At 48.2% G+C, this 16742-nt stretch overlaps 1 protein-coding gene across 1 annotated transcript; it reads right to left on the bottom strand.

Moving 5' to 3' along the window:
• Positions 1 to 2842: 2842 nt before the first annotated feature.
• CLDN2 (claudin 2) lies at positions 2843 to 14596 on the bottom strand. Its single transcript, XM_004710028.2, has 2 exons — positions 14530 to 14596; positions 2843 to 5432 (listed from the first exon to the last, which is right to left on the bottom strand). Exon 2 carries the CDS (start codon positions 5248 to 5250, stop codon positions 4558 to 4560), a length of 693 nt encoding a protein of 230 aa, XP_004710085.1. The 5' UTR covers positions 5251 to 5432; positions 14530 to 14596; the 3' UTR covers positions 2843 to 4557.
• Between the last annotated feature and the right edge of the window lie 2146 nt (positions 14597 to 16742).

Genomic DNA, 16742 nt, shown 5'->3' with positions numbered 1-16742 from the left:
GTTAACCCACCCCTGATGGTGTCAAGGTCAAAGTAGGTTGTTTGAAATTACCAGCCACTCCTCAGGAGAAAGACGAGGTTGGTCCAGTGGCTGTTTGATGTATTGGATGGTCTTTCAGAAGCTGAAGCCCGCCTTCACACTAAGAAGCCATTTGCAGTCCTTTCCCCCATTAATGATTAGGTACCTGGAGCCCCAAGGGAGAGAAAATATGAGTCACGCTATTATCAGAGGAATGCGAAAGGGCTGAAACATCTCTTGCTGGGCAAGGGTCAGAGCCATGAGGCTGGAACACAACTCAATGTGTTGGAAAAACCTGACCTCTAAGCCTGTGATTAGGAGCCCCGGTGAGTAGTGGTTACTCATTGGGCTGTGTCCTGCAAGGTCAGCAGTTTGAAACCACTAGGTGCTCTGAGAGATAAAGATGTAAAATAGTACAGTCTTGAAAACCCACAGGGGCAGGTCTACCCTGTCCTATAGGGTTGCTATGGGTCAGAATCAACTCGTTGGTAGTGAGTTTGTTTTTTGGAATCTCCGAACAGATGGCTTCAAAACACACCCTCTCCTAATACTGCCTCACTTAACATCATACAGATGAGAGATTTCCAGATTAGATTATAGTTGGAGGCATCTCAAAACCGAAACTCACTGCCTTCAAATTAGTGGTTTCAAACTGCTGACCTTGGGGCTTGCCACCCAATGTGTAACCACTACGCCACTGGGGCTCCAGCTCTTTGGCAATATGTGATGACTTGAAAGCTAAGAGAGATGCCAAAACCCATAATATCTCCAGGGAACCAACCAGAAAGAGAAGCCCAGCTGGCACGAGGACCTTCTTCCAGAGCCCGCGGAGAAAGAAAACTGCTCCCCTGAATTCAAACTTCTAGCCTCCCAAGCGGAGAAAATCAATGTGTGCTTGCTAAAGCCCTCCCCTTGTGGTATGCTATCAGAACACAAGAGAATCGAGACGCTCGATGACCACATGAACCCCGTGCACTCTGGCTAATCTAAATTACTTTATGAGGGAAATAGCTGAGGGCTGTTCCACTTGAACCCAGACTCCGGGGGCTTTCGAGGAAACTCCTTAGCGTCAGGCTTTTGTTGCTCTACCAGCCAAAGGAAACAGCTGTCCTTTGTCAGATTTGCCCTGATTTGTCTCCTGGAGGAGGCACCTCTAACTTTTTCCATAGAATCTTCCCAGCTGAGCACAGACTAATTTGGTCAAATGAAGCACCCTATTTCCCTCATAGGAGACCTGATGGTGCAAAAGATTCAGGCTCGGTTGCCAACCAAACGGTTGCTGGTTCAAATCCACCCAGCCACTCTGCAAAAAAAAAAAAAAAAGCTTGATGGTTGCTTCTCTAAAAAGCACGGCCAAGAAAACCTGATGGGGGAGTTCTCCCCTCTCACATGGGTGCTATGAGTCAGAGCCAGCTCCCACAATTCCTTCAGAGACCCTGATTGTCTGGCAACAGACAGAGACAGGAGGGCTGGAGGAATTTGAAGAGCCAAACCCTATTACCCGAGACTAGAATACCAGACCCACATTGATGAGGGAAGACCCTCACAGTTAGGTTCAGACTCTTGACAATCTGTGATCTTAGGGAATTTCCTCACCTCGGTGGGCCTCCATGTGGTCTCCCATGAAAGACCTGCTTCCCTGGAGTGGCTGGAGGGTGCAGGAGATTGGTGGATGTGACAAGTGCATCCTCTCCCCCGTTACGTGTCATTAGACTTCTGCTCACTAAACACAGTAGAGTCAACAAGGCCACCCCTTCTTCCCAGCTCTAGCGGTCCCAGGCCAGAGACACGAACTTTTTGTAACCTTCTGTGAAAGAGAACTTTTGCTCTCCTCCCCACGGGTCCTACTCTTTGCACCAAACAAGACTCCCTTCAGGAGGGCCAGGAGGTGTCTGATACAACAGGAGCATTTGAGAATCATTTCTTACATGCCTGGAATACTCTCAAGAGAATGAGCCTTAGTGGACTCTCTAGGTCCAGGGTTGTGGGCGAAGCAGAATCTTGTTAAGCACCTGTGCGCCTTCATTGTTGCCTCTCACTCATTGTAACCTCATTGCCACAGCCCCCATCTTTAAGAACGAGGCTTGGGTCAATCCCAGTGGGCTTAGACCAGGACCAAATCATCAGCCTCCCCGAACTTCCCCCACCTCTAGAGTAGAGTTAGAGATGTGGCTTAGTACAGTGTGAGCCTGACAGCCCTCCTCATTGGCCAAGTGGCTGGGTCCAAATTGGCCAGTTGGGCAGTGTGGCAAGAAGGGAAATTCCTGGGGGCATATTTGGTGACTTGTTCCTGCTCTCCCAGATCCCCCTCAATGAGCCTGTGTGCCTTCATTGTTGCCTCTCACTCACTGCTTCCCCTGGGCAGTGTCGGGAATCCCCGCTGGCTCTTCCCATGGCCTGTGATTGGAGTTGCAGAGGCAAGGTCCCGTTTTGAAAACCAGGAGACTGGGGCACGAACACCAGTGTGTGGCTCTGGGGAAATCTCATTACTTTTGTGGGCTTTCATTTCCTCAGCTGTCAAATGAAGAGGATCCAATCTAGTTCATCTTCCATACAATGGTGGTTCAGAGTTTAATAGAAAATCAAAATGCCCATGTAGTAAACAAGGTGAAATCAAACAGTTACTGTACAAACGGAGGCGTCTGGGGTTCGGTGAAGTGGCTAGCGTTTCCAGGAGGAGGGCGCGGTGCTTGCTTTCCTAATGTTTGCCCGGAAACTTGAGATTTTCGATCCAGCTTTCATCCTCGCCCTCCTCTCTGGTTAGGCCAATTCCCTCCAGCCACGCCAGCCCTATCTGGACCTCCTTTAGTCAATAAGACAGTTACTCAATCAACAATTGTTTATTGATTACCTATGTGTGCTCAGCACTCTTACAGACAGTCCGGGAACTACAGAGGGCTAATATGTCAGACAGCCACACATGAAAAATGAACCGAACTATCGATCAAACTGGGAATGACAAGCATCCGACGAGTGATTTGTCCATTGGGAGGGCAGGAGAAGAGAGGGGCAGGGAAGAATGGAGTGGTCGGAGAAGGCTCGGGACAGGGGTGGGGGGTGGGGGTGGGTCTTGCTGAGCAAATTCTCCAAGCATGAGGAGGACTTGACTAAGGGGAGGGCTACTGGCGTTTCTGACAAAGCTGATGATCATTCTCGGGCTAGTAAGGGGAAAACGCCTTTAGCTTGTGTGGGGCCCTCTCCACACAGGGGAAATGGAGCATTTTCAGGCTTTGGTGCTAAAACCATCTGCCGGGGAACCCTCTGCTCTCCCACTTAAAGTGCATTTCCAGGTAGCAGCTCAGCTGTTCCTCAGACCAGGGCATAGATGGCCTAGGGCACTGCTGGGGAAGTGTGGAGTGTCATGGGGGGTTGGCACCCGGTGCTGCAGTTGCTCAGAGGCTCTGTGGGTAGACCCCAGGGGACCCGAGCTGAGCTTTGGGGCTGAATTTCCATTAGGCCTGCAGAAAGACTCTCTAGGGGCGGCCTCTCATGCGGTCCAGCAAAAACCATCCATTGGCAACACCGCATACATCACCCCAGTTTCTCAGATGCCAGAGCTCTTAGCTAGAGATGCCTTCCTCGGTCACTCCTGGTTCATCCTGGATCATCACTCTAGAACAGCTAAGCCCCTGTTTGTAAGACCCCTTTTAGGGTCCTTCACTTGTCCTTTAGATGGGAAACAAGGATTGGCTGCCCCAGAGGGAGGCAAGAGCTGCAGTGCCAGCTGGGGCTGCCATCCTGAAACAGTTCCTCCATGAAATCAGCCCGTGCTCCACCTTTAGCCTCCCACCACGGCCTCTTGTCCTTTAGCCTGAGCAAAAGGCCCGGTCCCTGACCCGAGAGTATACGGAAATCCTGGGAAAGACATCTTTTTGTTGTTTTCTTTTTGGTTCCAGGCTACCTTTCCTCCTGCCCCCTGGATACTGTGGGATGTCTTTATTTCAGTTCCCACGGGAACTAGCCCAAACACTGGGTCGTAGCCAGAGTGGTAGGGGAGCCGTAGGGCCCAACCGCTATCTTTGGAGTGAGGCTTAAAAAGGAGCTTTGAGCGGTGTCTCTTAGAAACCATCACCCTGCCTCCCCAAGAGCACCCCCAGCCATAAGCTACCAACCAACCAGAGCCCGAGGGAGGGTCTTTAATCAGAGGGGTTGGGCAGGACATGGAATGTAATTAGTGGTCTTTTGGAATGGATTCCCATGTAAACAAAGAGGGTGGAGTGGAGTCTTGGGTGGGGGGCTGCCCTACAGTAAAGGGATGGGATTTGGAGTAGCGGGTAGAGGGCCCAAGGCAGGTTGTGAGGGGCAAAGGGAGGGAAACCGAAAGCCTGGCTTGATCATCATCCTTTATAGTTCAACCTGCATGTTGTCACACCAGCTCCCCTTTCTGCCTTTGCTTGATCCGATGCCCAAAGTCAGTCTATTCTCAGCAGCACCTTCTGACATGGTCCAGCGGCCATGTTCCTCACCTGTGGCTAGGGAGGACTGTCCATCGGCTTTCACAGACCCAGCCCCCTCCCCTCAGTTCTGACCCCTGGTTCTTCACACATACCCTGTCAGACTGTACGAGTTGAATTCACTCTTGACTTTGGGTGGTTGGGCAGGTCTTGGAGAGCCCCTGTTGGCGAGGGGCTGCGCCTGGTAGGCATCGTAGTAGTTGGAATGGTTTCCCCGGGAGGAGCAGGAAAAGCAGAGGATGATTCCGGCTACAAAGGAGAAGAGGGCGGAAATAATGCCCAAGTAGAGTGCCTCTCCAATCTCAAATTTCATGCTGTTAGGCACCACTGGGGAGTAGAAGTCCCGCAGGATCCCATGAAGATTCCAGGCAACGGGGATGAAGCCCAGGAGGCCTCCAAGGATGAATAAGACGCCTCCCACGACCGCCACTCTGTCTTTGGCCCGGGAGTCCTGGCAGAACACCGTGCATCTCATCCCCACCACGGAGATAATGCAGGCCAGCGAGGAGAACGCACTGGAGGTCACCATCATGGCCTGGGCAGCCTGGATGTCCGAGGGTAGGCCCAGAAGGGTGCTGTAGATGTCACATTGGGTGATGCCTGTGCTGTGAGTGGCACATTCCATCCAGAGGCCCTTGGAGAAGCCGACAGCCGTCACAATGCTGGCACCCACGTAAGAACTCGTTCGCCAACTGGGGAGCAGCATGGCCACCAGGGTCCCCAATAATCCGAGAAGGCCTAGGATGTAGCCCACAAGTTGAACGCCGAGAGAGGCCATGGCGGACCTCTCAGTAGCAGTGTCGTCAAGGCCTGTCGCTTGTCTTCTGGCTGCAGCGCTCACTTCTTGGAGCCCGACCTCTTGTTCCAGATGGCACAGTTGTCTCGAGCAGGCTGACGTCTCTCCTCCTTCCAAGTGTCTGCGGGTGGCCGCAACTAGGCTCAAGGAGGCATCTACAAGACCTTAAAAAAATCCATAAACCAGATTAAATATTGACCAGAAGCTTATGAGAAACCAGAAAATACTGGGTGCCTTTTGACCTTTGTTATCTCTAGAAATAATAGGAGAAAGAAAAGAGAAAAAAAAAAACAACTTTGAAAGTGGAGCCAAAATGTCATCGCCTCCTGCGTAGGCACATGCCTCAGGTTGGCACCCGGACAAAGCCAGAGCCAGACAAATGGCTGGTTTCCGAGAAGGCGATGGTGGCAATCAGGGTGGATTACCCAATAAGCAAGGCAAGATAGTGAAACTGTTCACTAGAAATGAATAAGTAGTCCAAGGAAGCCTTTGTTTACCTTGCTGACTGGGTAGTCCATCCCCGTCAAGGATTGTAAATTTGAAAACAGGCTTTGATTCTGCAGGAAGGTGCTGTGGGACGGGGAGGGAGCCAGATGGCAGCCAGACTAAAAGCAGACTCCTTGATGGGGTGGGGGTGTCAAATTGCTCACTACAGATGAGTAAGTAAGTATAAGTAAGCCTATGCTTACCTTGCTTCGTGGGTCATCCAGCACTGAATGGCAGTGAGTAGGGTGGTAGCCGTGCTACCTCCAGGTCTGACTCCAAAGCCTGTCGGTTCCCACTGTGCCTAGGCACAGAGCCACAGAGCCAGCCCCTCCCATGCAGGCTGGGGCCAAGCTCCAGAGCACTGGTTCAAGCAGGAGGAACCAGTCCTAGGATCATACTTTGGATCCCAGCTGGTTAGGGAACTCTTACTTCTCCAAGGTCCTTGATCATGCTGACCTAGACCTGGGTCACCTGCCATGGTAGAAATCACCTCCAGAGGAGGCTGGGGTGAGGGGTGGGTGGGGGCAATGGAGACTTTTATTCACAACTCAGCATTCAGGTGCCCCCTGTCCTAACTAACTCCCACCTCCAGGTTGTTCTAAGGCCTTCTGTGTGTGACACATCCAACATTTCCTGTTTGGTCTCTTCATAGATGCCCCTACCAGGACTCGGCCTCTTCGGTGATGTGGAGAACTTTGGAGCAAAGGTTGCTCTGGGGCTTAGAGAGAAGCCTACAATGTTCTAGGACATTGGTCAGGATTACTAGGACAGTCGGGGGGAAAGGATAGCCCTAGAAGAGAAAGATTGGTGAGAGGCAAGCATACAAGCCAATTGTTGGGAATCTGAGCTGTCCTGAATTCTGCCGTGTTCAGAGCTCCCCCTATTTATTGCCTTGATTTAAGACACGAAGGGGTCAAAGGTGCATCCTTACCCACCCACCCCCCCCCCCTTTATAAGGCGCACTCATTCTTCGTTCCATCACAATCTGGCTCTTCCATTTTAGCCTTCTTCAAGATTCCTCTCTCCCTATTCATCTCTTAAATGGGAGTATCCCTCTGAAGCGCAGCCCTTTTTCCATCACTGAAGTCCCTGAGCAGTCTCATCCACTACCACAACCTGACCTGCCACCCATCCACTGGCATTTCCAAATCTGTAGTTCCAGGATAGACCTTCCTCCTGAACTTCACGACTGAGAGTGCAGGGAAGTGAAATTACTTGGTCCAGCTATTCTATCCAGTCTTTGCAACTTCCAGGGTGCAAATGACAGGGTGGGAGCATGCAAGTAACTTGTAAAGAACTCTGAGGAAGGGATTGGTGAAGTTCTCCCATGTCTCGGGGTTTAAGTAAGTCACCTCGGAAGCACGAAGAGAACCCCACGAGCAGCAGCAGGAGGAGCCGAGCTTGTCTCAGATCCCTGCATGACCGCAAGAGGGGTCCAAAAGAAGGCAAGGAGCTATAGTGGCAGCAGAGAGCATGAGATGGAGTGGCTGGCTCCCCAGCCCACAGAACAAGTAAAGGCAAGTGCATTCTGGAAGAAGGCTGACTTGCAGAGTGGGGTGCCCTTTGAGCATTTATCAGTGCTAAAGGAGCTTTGTAATTCTTGCCCAAGTAGGGCAAAAGCCAAGGGGGACCATGTAGCCGAGAGACCAATAATCAGAGACACAGAGAGAGAGAGAGATGCCTGATGTTATGATTGAAAAGGGGCACTGCAAATGAAAGACCTATATCTTTAATGTTTTCTGATCCTGACTTGATTTAACCCGATAGCTTCCTTAATAACCCCCTATAAGCATGACCATAGTCCGTGAGTCCTGTGTGGCCATTGCAATGGCTTATCGAACCCAGCAGAGAAGTCGAGTGGCAGGGGGGTGGGCAGGAATGGTTGGTGTCAGAATGGGGGAAAAGAAGTTGGAAAAGGAATCTAAGTGAGGCATAGCTGATCGCGGCCTCACAGCAATCAGCCTTGGATTCTGCTGCTCCTTTGCATAGCCAGAGGTCAGATGTGACCATTTCTCCTCGTGCCATTTCTTCACCGATTCAATAATCATATCTTTAAAATGTCTACTCAGAATTTTCACGTTCCACATGTTCAGGAGAGAACTCACCGACCCCTTCCCCTGGGTTCCCGGTGTCAGTGAATGATACTTCCCTCCCTCTTGTGCCAGACCACAAAGTCTGGAAGTGACCCATGACACCTCTCTCCCCAGACCCCTTATATCACGATGCCCCACAAATGATACCTCTAATCTGCCAGTCCCTGTTCTCCATCCCCAGAGCTACTTCCCTTATTCAGAAATTCATCATCCTCTCTGACCTGGACTAGAGTCACAGCTTCTGAACTGATCTTACTCCCAATCGTCCCTCCTGCAGTCAATTCTGCACACCACTGTGGCCAAGGTGATCTTTCAACACATGATTCTGATCCAGTCAGGATGTCACACACTACAGCGGCTTCCCATCACCCTAAGGATATAGTTGAAACTTGTTTGTACTCCATGACCTTCATCTCTTGCCACCCCTCCTTCCTTCCTCTTGCTGAACTTAATTCCTTTCATGGTAGTTCCTCAATCCTACGACGTTCTCATGTTATCCTTTGATTACAGACTTTGTTGCAGGCTCTTCCTTCTATGTAGACTTCCCAACCTCCATTTCTTATCCTTTCGGGCTCAGCTCAGATGTCTCTTACTTTAGCCAGGGTCAGATCTCCATCTCTGTGTTCCCATAGTATTTTATCTTCACTCACCTTGACCATAGTAACAATCCTATCAATAATAATAGCAACTGCTTCTATGGTACTTCTATTGGAGCTCCTGGTGGTGTAGACGGTTACTGAGCTCAGTGGCTAACTGAAAAGTTGCTGGTCTGAATCCACCCACACGTACCTCAGAAGAAAGGTCAATGATCTACTTTGGGAAGATCAACTATGGAAAACCTGATGGAGCATAGTAGCTGTGGTGTCACCGTGAGTAGGAGCTATCTTGATGGCAACTGGCAGCCGGATTGGTATGTGATCTTTATAAACTCTCTGCATGGGTTAACTCACTGAATCACTGCCGCAACTCCCTGTGAGAGTTGCCAATCATACCTTAGTGGATGACTTCACAATTGTGCATCTCAATCCGAATTCTTCTCTGCTTGTCTGAGATCTCATAGGAGATAGGGACTATCTTATTCATCTCTGTGTCTCACAGGACTGCCATGGTGCTTTACCCAGAGTAGGTGTTCAAAAGGTCTTAATGAATGAATGAAAGTGGCGAAGACATCTGAGTGGCTTCAGATGGCTACAAGAGGGACTTTCTAAATGAGTTCATTGTACTTCAGTGTAAGGGACCACAACTGCCCAGTACTAGAAAAGAATATTGAGATAAGGATGGAGGAATCCCAGGAAGAAGGGCGAAAATAAAGAGAGAGAAATAGAGACAGAGTAAGGGTTTCATCAATTTATATATCTAGAGATAGATAGATGATAGATAGATAGATAGATAGATGATAGATAGGTAGATAGATGATAGATAGATAGATAGATAGATAGATAGATAGATAGATAGATAGATAGATAGATAGAGCCAACAATGAGCTCAAGCATAGCAACAGCGATGAGGATGGTGCAGGACCGGGCAGGGTTTCGTTCTGTGCATAAGGTCACTTTGGGTCAGGAGCAACTCGATGGCATCTAACAACACCAGCAATATCCAACCAAAGACTAAGCCACTTAAGGATGGAAACTGTATAGTGAGCTTTTATTGTGCCTCTTCAGTATTGGGTACCTGTTTCCTGGTCACCAGTGACAGATATGACAAGGTCAATATTGACGCAAAGCAGTACAGAGGAGAGCCAAGAAATACTTGATGGGAGGGGCAGAGAAAGAGACGTATTTTGACTATCTATTCTGTCGTTTATTAGTAACGACACTGAGCCAATGCCTTCTGAGCATCAGTCTTTTCACAAAACTAAGCACCACTCTACCGATACTGAATGTGTGAATGTGTATCTCAGTAGCGCCTTCGCTGTTGCTTGTGAATCCTTCTACCTCTCCCTGAGGAGCATCCCCCTGGTGACTTCAAATAGTCACCACTCTTTGTGAGCTCTGTACTCTTCTCTCTTTGTCTCTCTCTCTCTCTCCCTTGCAATTACCCTATCACGATCATTATATTTATAGGCAAGTTTCTTATCCCAGTCATTTAATACTGAGGTCTACCTCTTCAGCCTTCCACTCACTGCTCTGCTCGGTCCTCTACAGGTTAGCTTCTGCCGTTAGATTCCCCACTGAAAATATTCTCATCAAAGTCATCAACAATGTCTTCATAATAATCCCTAGGGCTATATTTCTGTCATCTCAGGTTGTCACCCTCTTTCATAAAACTGTCTTCTCCCTTATTTTTTATTGCACCCTTCAGCGTTTCCCCTGCTCCTCAAAATGATTCTTCTGGGTCTCCTTTCTAAGTTCCTCCACTTCTGACGGGAATCAGCTATTCCCTTCGGAAAGGCACCCCGGGGGTGCAGCGGTTCAAGAGTTGGATGGAAGGCTTTACGGCCTTGGCAACTCGGAGGGACACTTCTACTCTGCTCTCTAGAGTCCCTCGGACGCCATCTCTTCTTCTTCTTCTTTTTTAAAAATCACTTTATTGGGGGCTCGTACAACTCTTACCACAGGCCATACAGCCATCCACTGTGTCAAGCACACTTGTACATTTGTTTCCCTCATCATTCTCATAACGTTTGCTTTCTACTTGAGCCCTTAGTAGCAGTTCCTCATTTTCCCCTCCCTCCCCACTCCCCCTTCACTCATGAACCCTTGATAATTTATAAATTATTATTTTGTCATATCTTGCCCTGTCCGACGTCTCCCTTCAACCACTTTTCTGTTGCCTGTCCCCCAGGGAGGAGGTTATATGTAGATCCTTGTAATCGGTTCCTCCTTTCCACCCCACCCTCAAAGGCCATCTCTTCTTTGGATCTTAATTCCCTCTGGGGTTTTAGCTAGCTACATCCTCCGACTCTTCATGTTCTCCGTGAGTGACCTTAGCCATTCCATCTCTATGCCAGTGACTCCTGAACCCGCATCTCTGGCACAGATCTCTCTCCAAAATTCAAGATGTGATTTCTCAACAGCATTTGGACTGGCTCCACCTGCATGTTTGAATGGTGCCCTCTACTCAATATGTTCAAAGTTGAAATCATCTTCCTCCTTCTCTTCTTACCCCCAAAACTCCTCCACTCATAATGTTCGCTATCTCAATGATATCATCCTCTATCTACTGACCCAAGCCCATCATTTTCTTGACATCTCCCACCCCACCCCACATACACACTTCTCATCAAGTGTGAGGCACTGTCAACTCTCCCTTCCATCTACTTCCATCCATCTACCCCCTCTGCGGCCTAACCTTAGCTGAAACTATGCAACTGTTATCCCTTGTCCAGGGAGCAATCTCAGAGTCACCTCTAATTTGTCACTCTAATTCAATTTCTGGCCCACCCCTAGGATCAAGTATCTACACAGCAGTCAAGGATCTTTCTGAAATGGAAATAAAATAATAATGTTCACCCCACCCTTTTGCCATGATTAAAATACTGCAGGAGTTCTTTATTGCTTTCAGGATAAAGTTCAAAGTCTGGAGCACAGAAAACCTTCCATTGTCTAGCCCCCAATTATCTTCCCGGACTCATCTCTCACCATTAATCTCCACCCCCATGCACTAGCCATCCTCAAGGACTTGGACTTTTCTGGATTTGCCCGTCTCTGTCTCCAAGTCCTTAACCTGACATTTGACTAGTCACCATCCACTTGTCTAAATTCTAGCTTTCTGTCAGGCCTCACCCTTGCCTTTCAGCCTTCCTTGAACCCACTTCCCACCCAGCCTGGGTTAAATATTTTTCTTTTCTACTTTACATTTGAGCTTTCAGTATGAGTTAATGAGTTACCTTGAGGTTTTCAAGTGGAAGGCCTCTTGCCTCCTAGGGAAGCAACTTCTGCCTCAGCCTTCCTGGTCTGGTCACCAAAGAACCCAATTTGAGTTTTCCATGTCAGTCAACAGTTTTCCCAAGGAGCCAGCCCTGATTCTGGGACACCTTTTAGGTAGGAACCTTTAGGACAGAAGGGGATAGAGCTAAAACATTCCATCACGAAGGCCTAGACTCTCAAGAGCACATTATTAACAAATTTATTTGGCCTAACTCCCCCTTGGCATAAAAAAAAATTACTCAGCACCTCCCTGGCAATTAAAAATGTTTGTATTATAGCCCACAACAGGATAAAACCAAACCAAACTCACTGCCGTCAAGTTAATGTCGACTCATGGCAACCCTATAGAGCAGGGTAGAACTGCCCCTTGTGAGTTTCTGAGACTGTAATTCTTTACAGGAGTAGAAAGCCTCATCTTTCTCCCATGGTTTCAAACTAATGACCTGGAGGTTCACAGCCCAACGCATAACCCCTACACCACCAGAGCTCCAGTCTAATTCAGGATAAAGTGTTAAGGATCTGCTTTTGAAACTCCCCCCCCCCCCACCATTGTTCCAGTGCACCCCCAAGGGCAGTATCACCCACTTTGGTTACCATTGCTCTAGGAGCTGACTTGGCAGAGCTGAGCCAACAGAACAAGGCGTCCAAGCTTATTCGTCATGAGAAATGGCTCCCTGGGTCAGATTTGCGGCAGGTTTCAGAAGGTAAAGGGGTGGGCAAAATAGGCAGTGGTTGGGTGCTGGGCCAGACTACATATTATTTTTGTCCGCCGATGAGTAAGTAGTAAACCTGAAGAAAGACAGTTCAGAGAAGCAAACGGTGGTTTGGTTTGGTTTCAAATTTTCCCATTTCTGCTTCTAACCTCTGGAAAGAAGTCCCTGTCACTTCTCGAGGCCCTAGTTTGCTCATCTTGGAACTTTTCAGCCTTAAATAACATAACGAGGACAGAAAACCACGTTGACGAGTGCCAGACGACTGAGCAACCATGGCGAAGGACAGACAGCTCGCTGTCAAAGGAACCCTGCTTCTTTGAGGGCTCCCCCTAGAAGCCAAACCCGGCTTGGTTTGGGGGAACACAGAACCTAGGCCAGGAACATTCAATTTGCCTTCTGGGCATCCAGCCAACACACTCCATGGTCCAAGGACCGGGCAAGAAGGTTCCACTTAGGATCCTTACCTAATCTTCCTTAGGGGAGGGATTGGAACTGCGGGAGGGGATTAAGAGGGTCAAAGACTAACAGCAGCTCGCGCCTTTAACTCCCTCGCCGCCGCTTTGCGCCTGCTCTGCCCTTCTCGCCATCGCCATCGCTTGCTCCAAGAACCTTGCGGTGGCACCTCTGTTTTGGAGGCAGCCTCAAAAGACGGATGTGGCCTCTGAGCTTCATTCCTCCACCCCATGCTCCCCCAGCCCCTTTGAGGAACAGGAGAAAATCAATCTCTCCCCTTCCCTTCCCACCCCTTGGCCCCAGCTCCTCTCGCAACTGAAGTTTGTCTTCGGAGTGGGTCACCCAGGGAATAGCAATGCAGGGATAGTAAGACTTCCTAATGGTCTTAAAAAGACGTTTTTTTCTTTTTACAGTCTTGAGCATCAAAGCAAAGCGCACTCCCGCCAGAGCACTGGAAATGAAAGACAATTTCGAATGCAAACATCACCCACCAGCTAGCTGGCCTGCGGGAAGTATTGTTCTTGAGCTCACTCTGCCTCCATTTTTCAACAGGACCGTTGAAGAGAAGAACGGCCCAGTCTAACATCCAATGAAGAAATTCTTAAGGACAGACTGACAAGCCCGGAAAGGAGACTTATTGAAGGCCCTGAAGGGGAGACTTTATAACCTCCCTCAAAAATAGTATTTTCTGCTTTCTTTTGGATTGAGGATTTCCCGTGTTTTATTTTGATGTTGTTAGTGTCTGTTTGTTTTTGGGGGGAGTGTGATTTTCTTTATATGCTATCCAAGATAGGCAAAACAATAGAAACAGCAACTCGATTAATCGTTTCTCAGAACTATGACAGGAATCCTAGTGGTATAGTGGGTTACATGTTGGGCTGCTAACCACAAGGTCAGCTGTTCGAAACCACCAGCCTCTCCACAGGAGAAAGCCAAGATTTTCGACTCCCACAAAGAGTTACAGTCTCGGCAACCCACAGTAGCAGCTCTACCCTGTCCTGTCAGGTTGCTATGAGCTGGCGTCACCTCCCTGGCAGTGAGTTTGACAGTGATGACAGGGGGAGCTGGGGGCAATGGAGAGAGAGTTCATCATAGTGGATACAAGACTAAAGAAAACATTTTAAATTCTATTGTGGTGATTATTGCACAACTGCTTTTCATATCTTTGAACGATTGAATTGTATGGTCCATAAATTATAGGTCAATAAAATGGTTAACAAAATACACCTTCTGCTGAGGCCATGAGTTTGTATGCCGGCGAATGTACTCGAGGGGGCTGTCAGGGAGCCCCCTCTTCTAGTCCACCTGGGCCTCTCCCAGCTAGACAATGGAGTCAACAACACTTCTTTCCCTCTCACCCTTTGCCCTCAGCATTTTTGCTCTATGAAGCTCCAGTCAGAAATTCGCATCTGACTGGGGCAATGCTTTCTCCAGCTCTGTAGTTTGATAGACTGGAAGTGTTTTGACAGCGTTGACAGAGCAAATGTCACCAAGCCAAGAGCTACCTCCATTCCCCGCTCCCGTGTCCTTCCTTCAGAAACCCAGGATGGCCCTGTCTGACTTCACCGGGGGCCAAATGAATAGCAACTAAAGAGGAAGGGCCATTCGAGTAACTTCAAAAGCCATCATGATGGAGATACTCACAGAGCAGTTGGTTCGCAGCGCTTTCGCGGAGGAGATACCCCTTGTGATGGGTGGGATGCTGAGGGAATGAAGCGAGCTGGGAAGGGTTCCAGGCCCAGGTGATAAAGGATTTCTAATTGTTAACCATAGCTTTGCAAAATCCATCTGCAAGCCTTGGGTCAGAGACTTGTTCCAGATCAGAATTAAACCCCTGGGGGGTGTGGAAGGTTGAGGTGCTTAAAAAAGAGGCGGGTCTGGGTGGGTTTTATGTTTTTCTTGTCAAAACTCCAGCTGAGCTTTTGTGTGGTGACCTCTGTTAGCCCAGGAGAGGCCTTCTGGAGGGATTTGGGCCCAAGTAGGAATTCGGAACATTCCAGCTCCAGGGGTAGTCAGAGGAGGGGGCTGTGGTATGCCCACTAGGTGTCCCTGGCTTGCAGCCCTCATGCTCAGCAGGAATAAGCCTCATGACACAGCCCTGGTTAGCTAGTGAAGGGCTAGTCCTGTGGCCCAGCCACGTGCTGCTAATGCCTCCTCAGTCTCTGCGTCCTGGTCTTGTTCTCCAGAAAGGGCAGACATGCGTGCTGGAAGTTCACCCTCTGGAGGGTTCAAAGACGCTTCCTACGAAGTGAGAATGAGGCAGCCCTGATAACGATGAGCCTCCCTTTCGCACTATACATAGCAGTCCCAGATCCTATTAGGAGTCCCCCAAAGTTCTATGAGGTATAGCACAGCGATGAGGTTTCTCTCCAAATGGCTCTTCTTTCTTTAAAATTGTTTTTTTACCATTTTTTCTTTAATGTTTCAAATGAACTGCGATGCCACCATAGCCTGCAAATCCACTACAGTTTTATTTTTCTTCCTATTTTTGGCCACTCAGACCAATATTTAGATCTCATGGGTAAGGCATCTGGAAGTTTTTTTGCTTTTTGTTTTTAATGAAGCTATTTTATTTTATTTTTTAAATGTTAATGAATATTTTTCATGGTACACTCTCTTTTAAAAAAAATCATTTTGTTGGAGGCTCGTACAACTCTTATCACCATCCATCCATCCATTGTGTAAAGCACATTTTTACATTTGTTGCCATCATCATTCTCAAAACATTTGCTTTCTACTTGAGCCCTTGGAATCAGCTCCTCAATTTCCCCTCTCCCTCCCCCACCCTCCCACCTTCATGAACCCTTGATAATTTATAAATTATTTTTATTTTTTCATGTCTTACACTGACCAATGTTTCCCTTCACCCACTTTTCTATTGTCTGTCCCCCAGGGAGGGGGTTATATATAGATCATTGTGATCGGTTCCCCCTTTCTCCCCCCACCTCCCCTTACCCTCCTGGTATCGTTTACTCTCATTATTGGTCCTGAGGGGTTTATCTGTCTTGGATTCTCTGTGTTTCCAGCTCTTATCTATACCCGTGTACATGCTCTGGTCTAACTGGATTTGTAAGGTAGAATTGGAATCACCATAGTGTGTGTGTGTGGGGGGGAGCATTAAAGATTTAGAGAAAAGCTGTGTGTTTCAATGGTTCTATACTGCACCCTGACTGGCTTGTTGGTTCCTTCTGTAAGGGGGTGTCCAATTGTCTACAGATGGGCTTTGGGTCTCCACTCTGAACTCCCCCTTATTCACAATGATATGATTTTTTTGTTCTTTGATGTCTCATACCTGATCCTATGGACACCCCATGATCACATAGGCTGGTGTGTTTTTTCCATGTGGACTTTGTAGCTTCTCAGAAAGATGGCCACTTGTTTATCTTCAAGCCTTTAAGACCCAAGACACTATCTCTTTTGATAGCCGGGCTCTATCAGCTTTCTTCACCATATTTGCTTATGCACCCATTTTGTATTCAGTGATCGTGTTGGGAAGGTGAGCATCATAGAATGCCAGCCTATTAGAACAAAGTGTTTTTGCATTGAGGGAGCACTTGAGTAGAGGCTCAATGTCCATCTGCTACCTTAATACTCAACCTATAAATATACGGCAAATAGATCTATTTTCAATCCTCATATGCAAATATATTTGTATATGTACATGCTTTTATTTAGACCTCTATAGATGCCCTTTGCCTCCTAGCTTTTTCCTCTATTTCCTTTGACTTTCCTCTTGTCCCACTATCATGCTCAGCCTTCATTCAGATTTCAGTAATTCCTCTCAGTTACATTGCCCTTGATCAAGCCCCACCAGGCCTCCTACAACCTCCTCGACATCGATTTTAGGTCCCTTGTTG

Source organism: Echinops telfairi, unplaced genomic scaffold (assembly GCF_000313985.2).
Source record: "Echinops telfairi isolate 266 unplaced genomic scaffold, ASM31398v2 ScPeMD7_7427;HRSCAF=8465, whole genome shotgun sequence".
Classification (NCBI taxonomy): Eukaryota; Metazoa; Chordata; class Mammalia; order Afrosoricida; family Tenrecidae; genus Echinops; species Echinops telfairi.
Note: the sequence above shows the minus strand (reverse complement) of the source record. Positions and strands in the feature narration are given on the sequence as shown.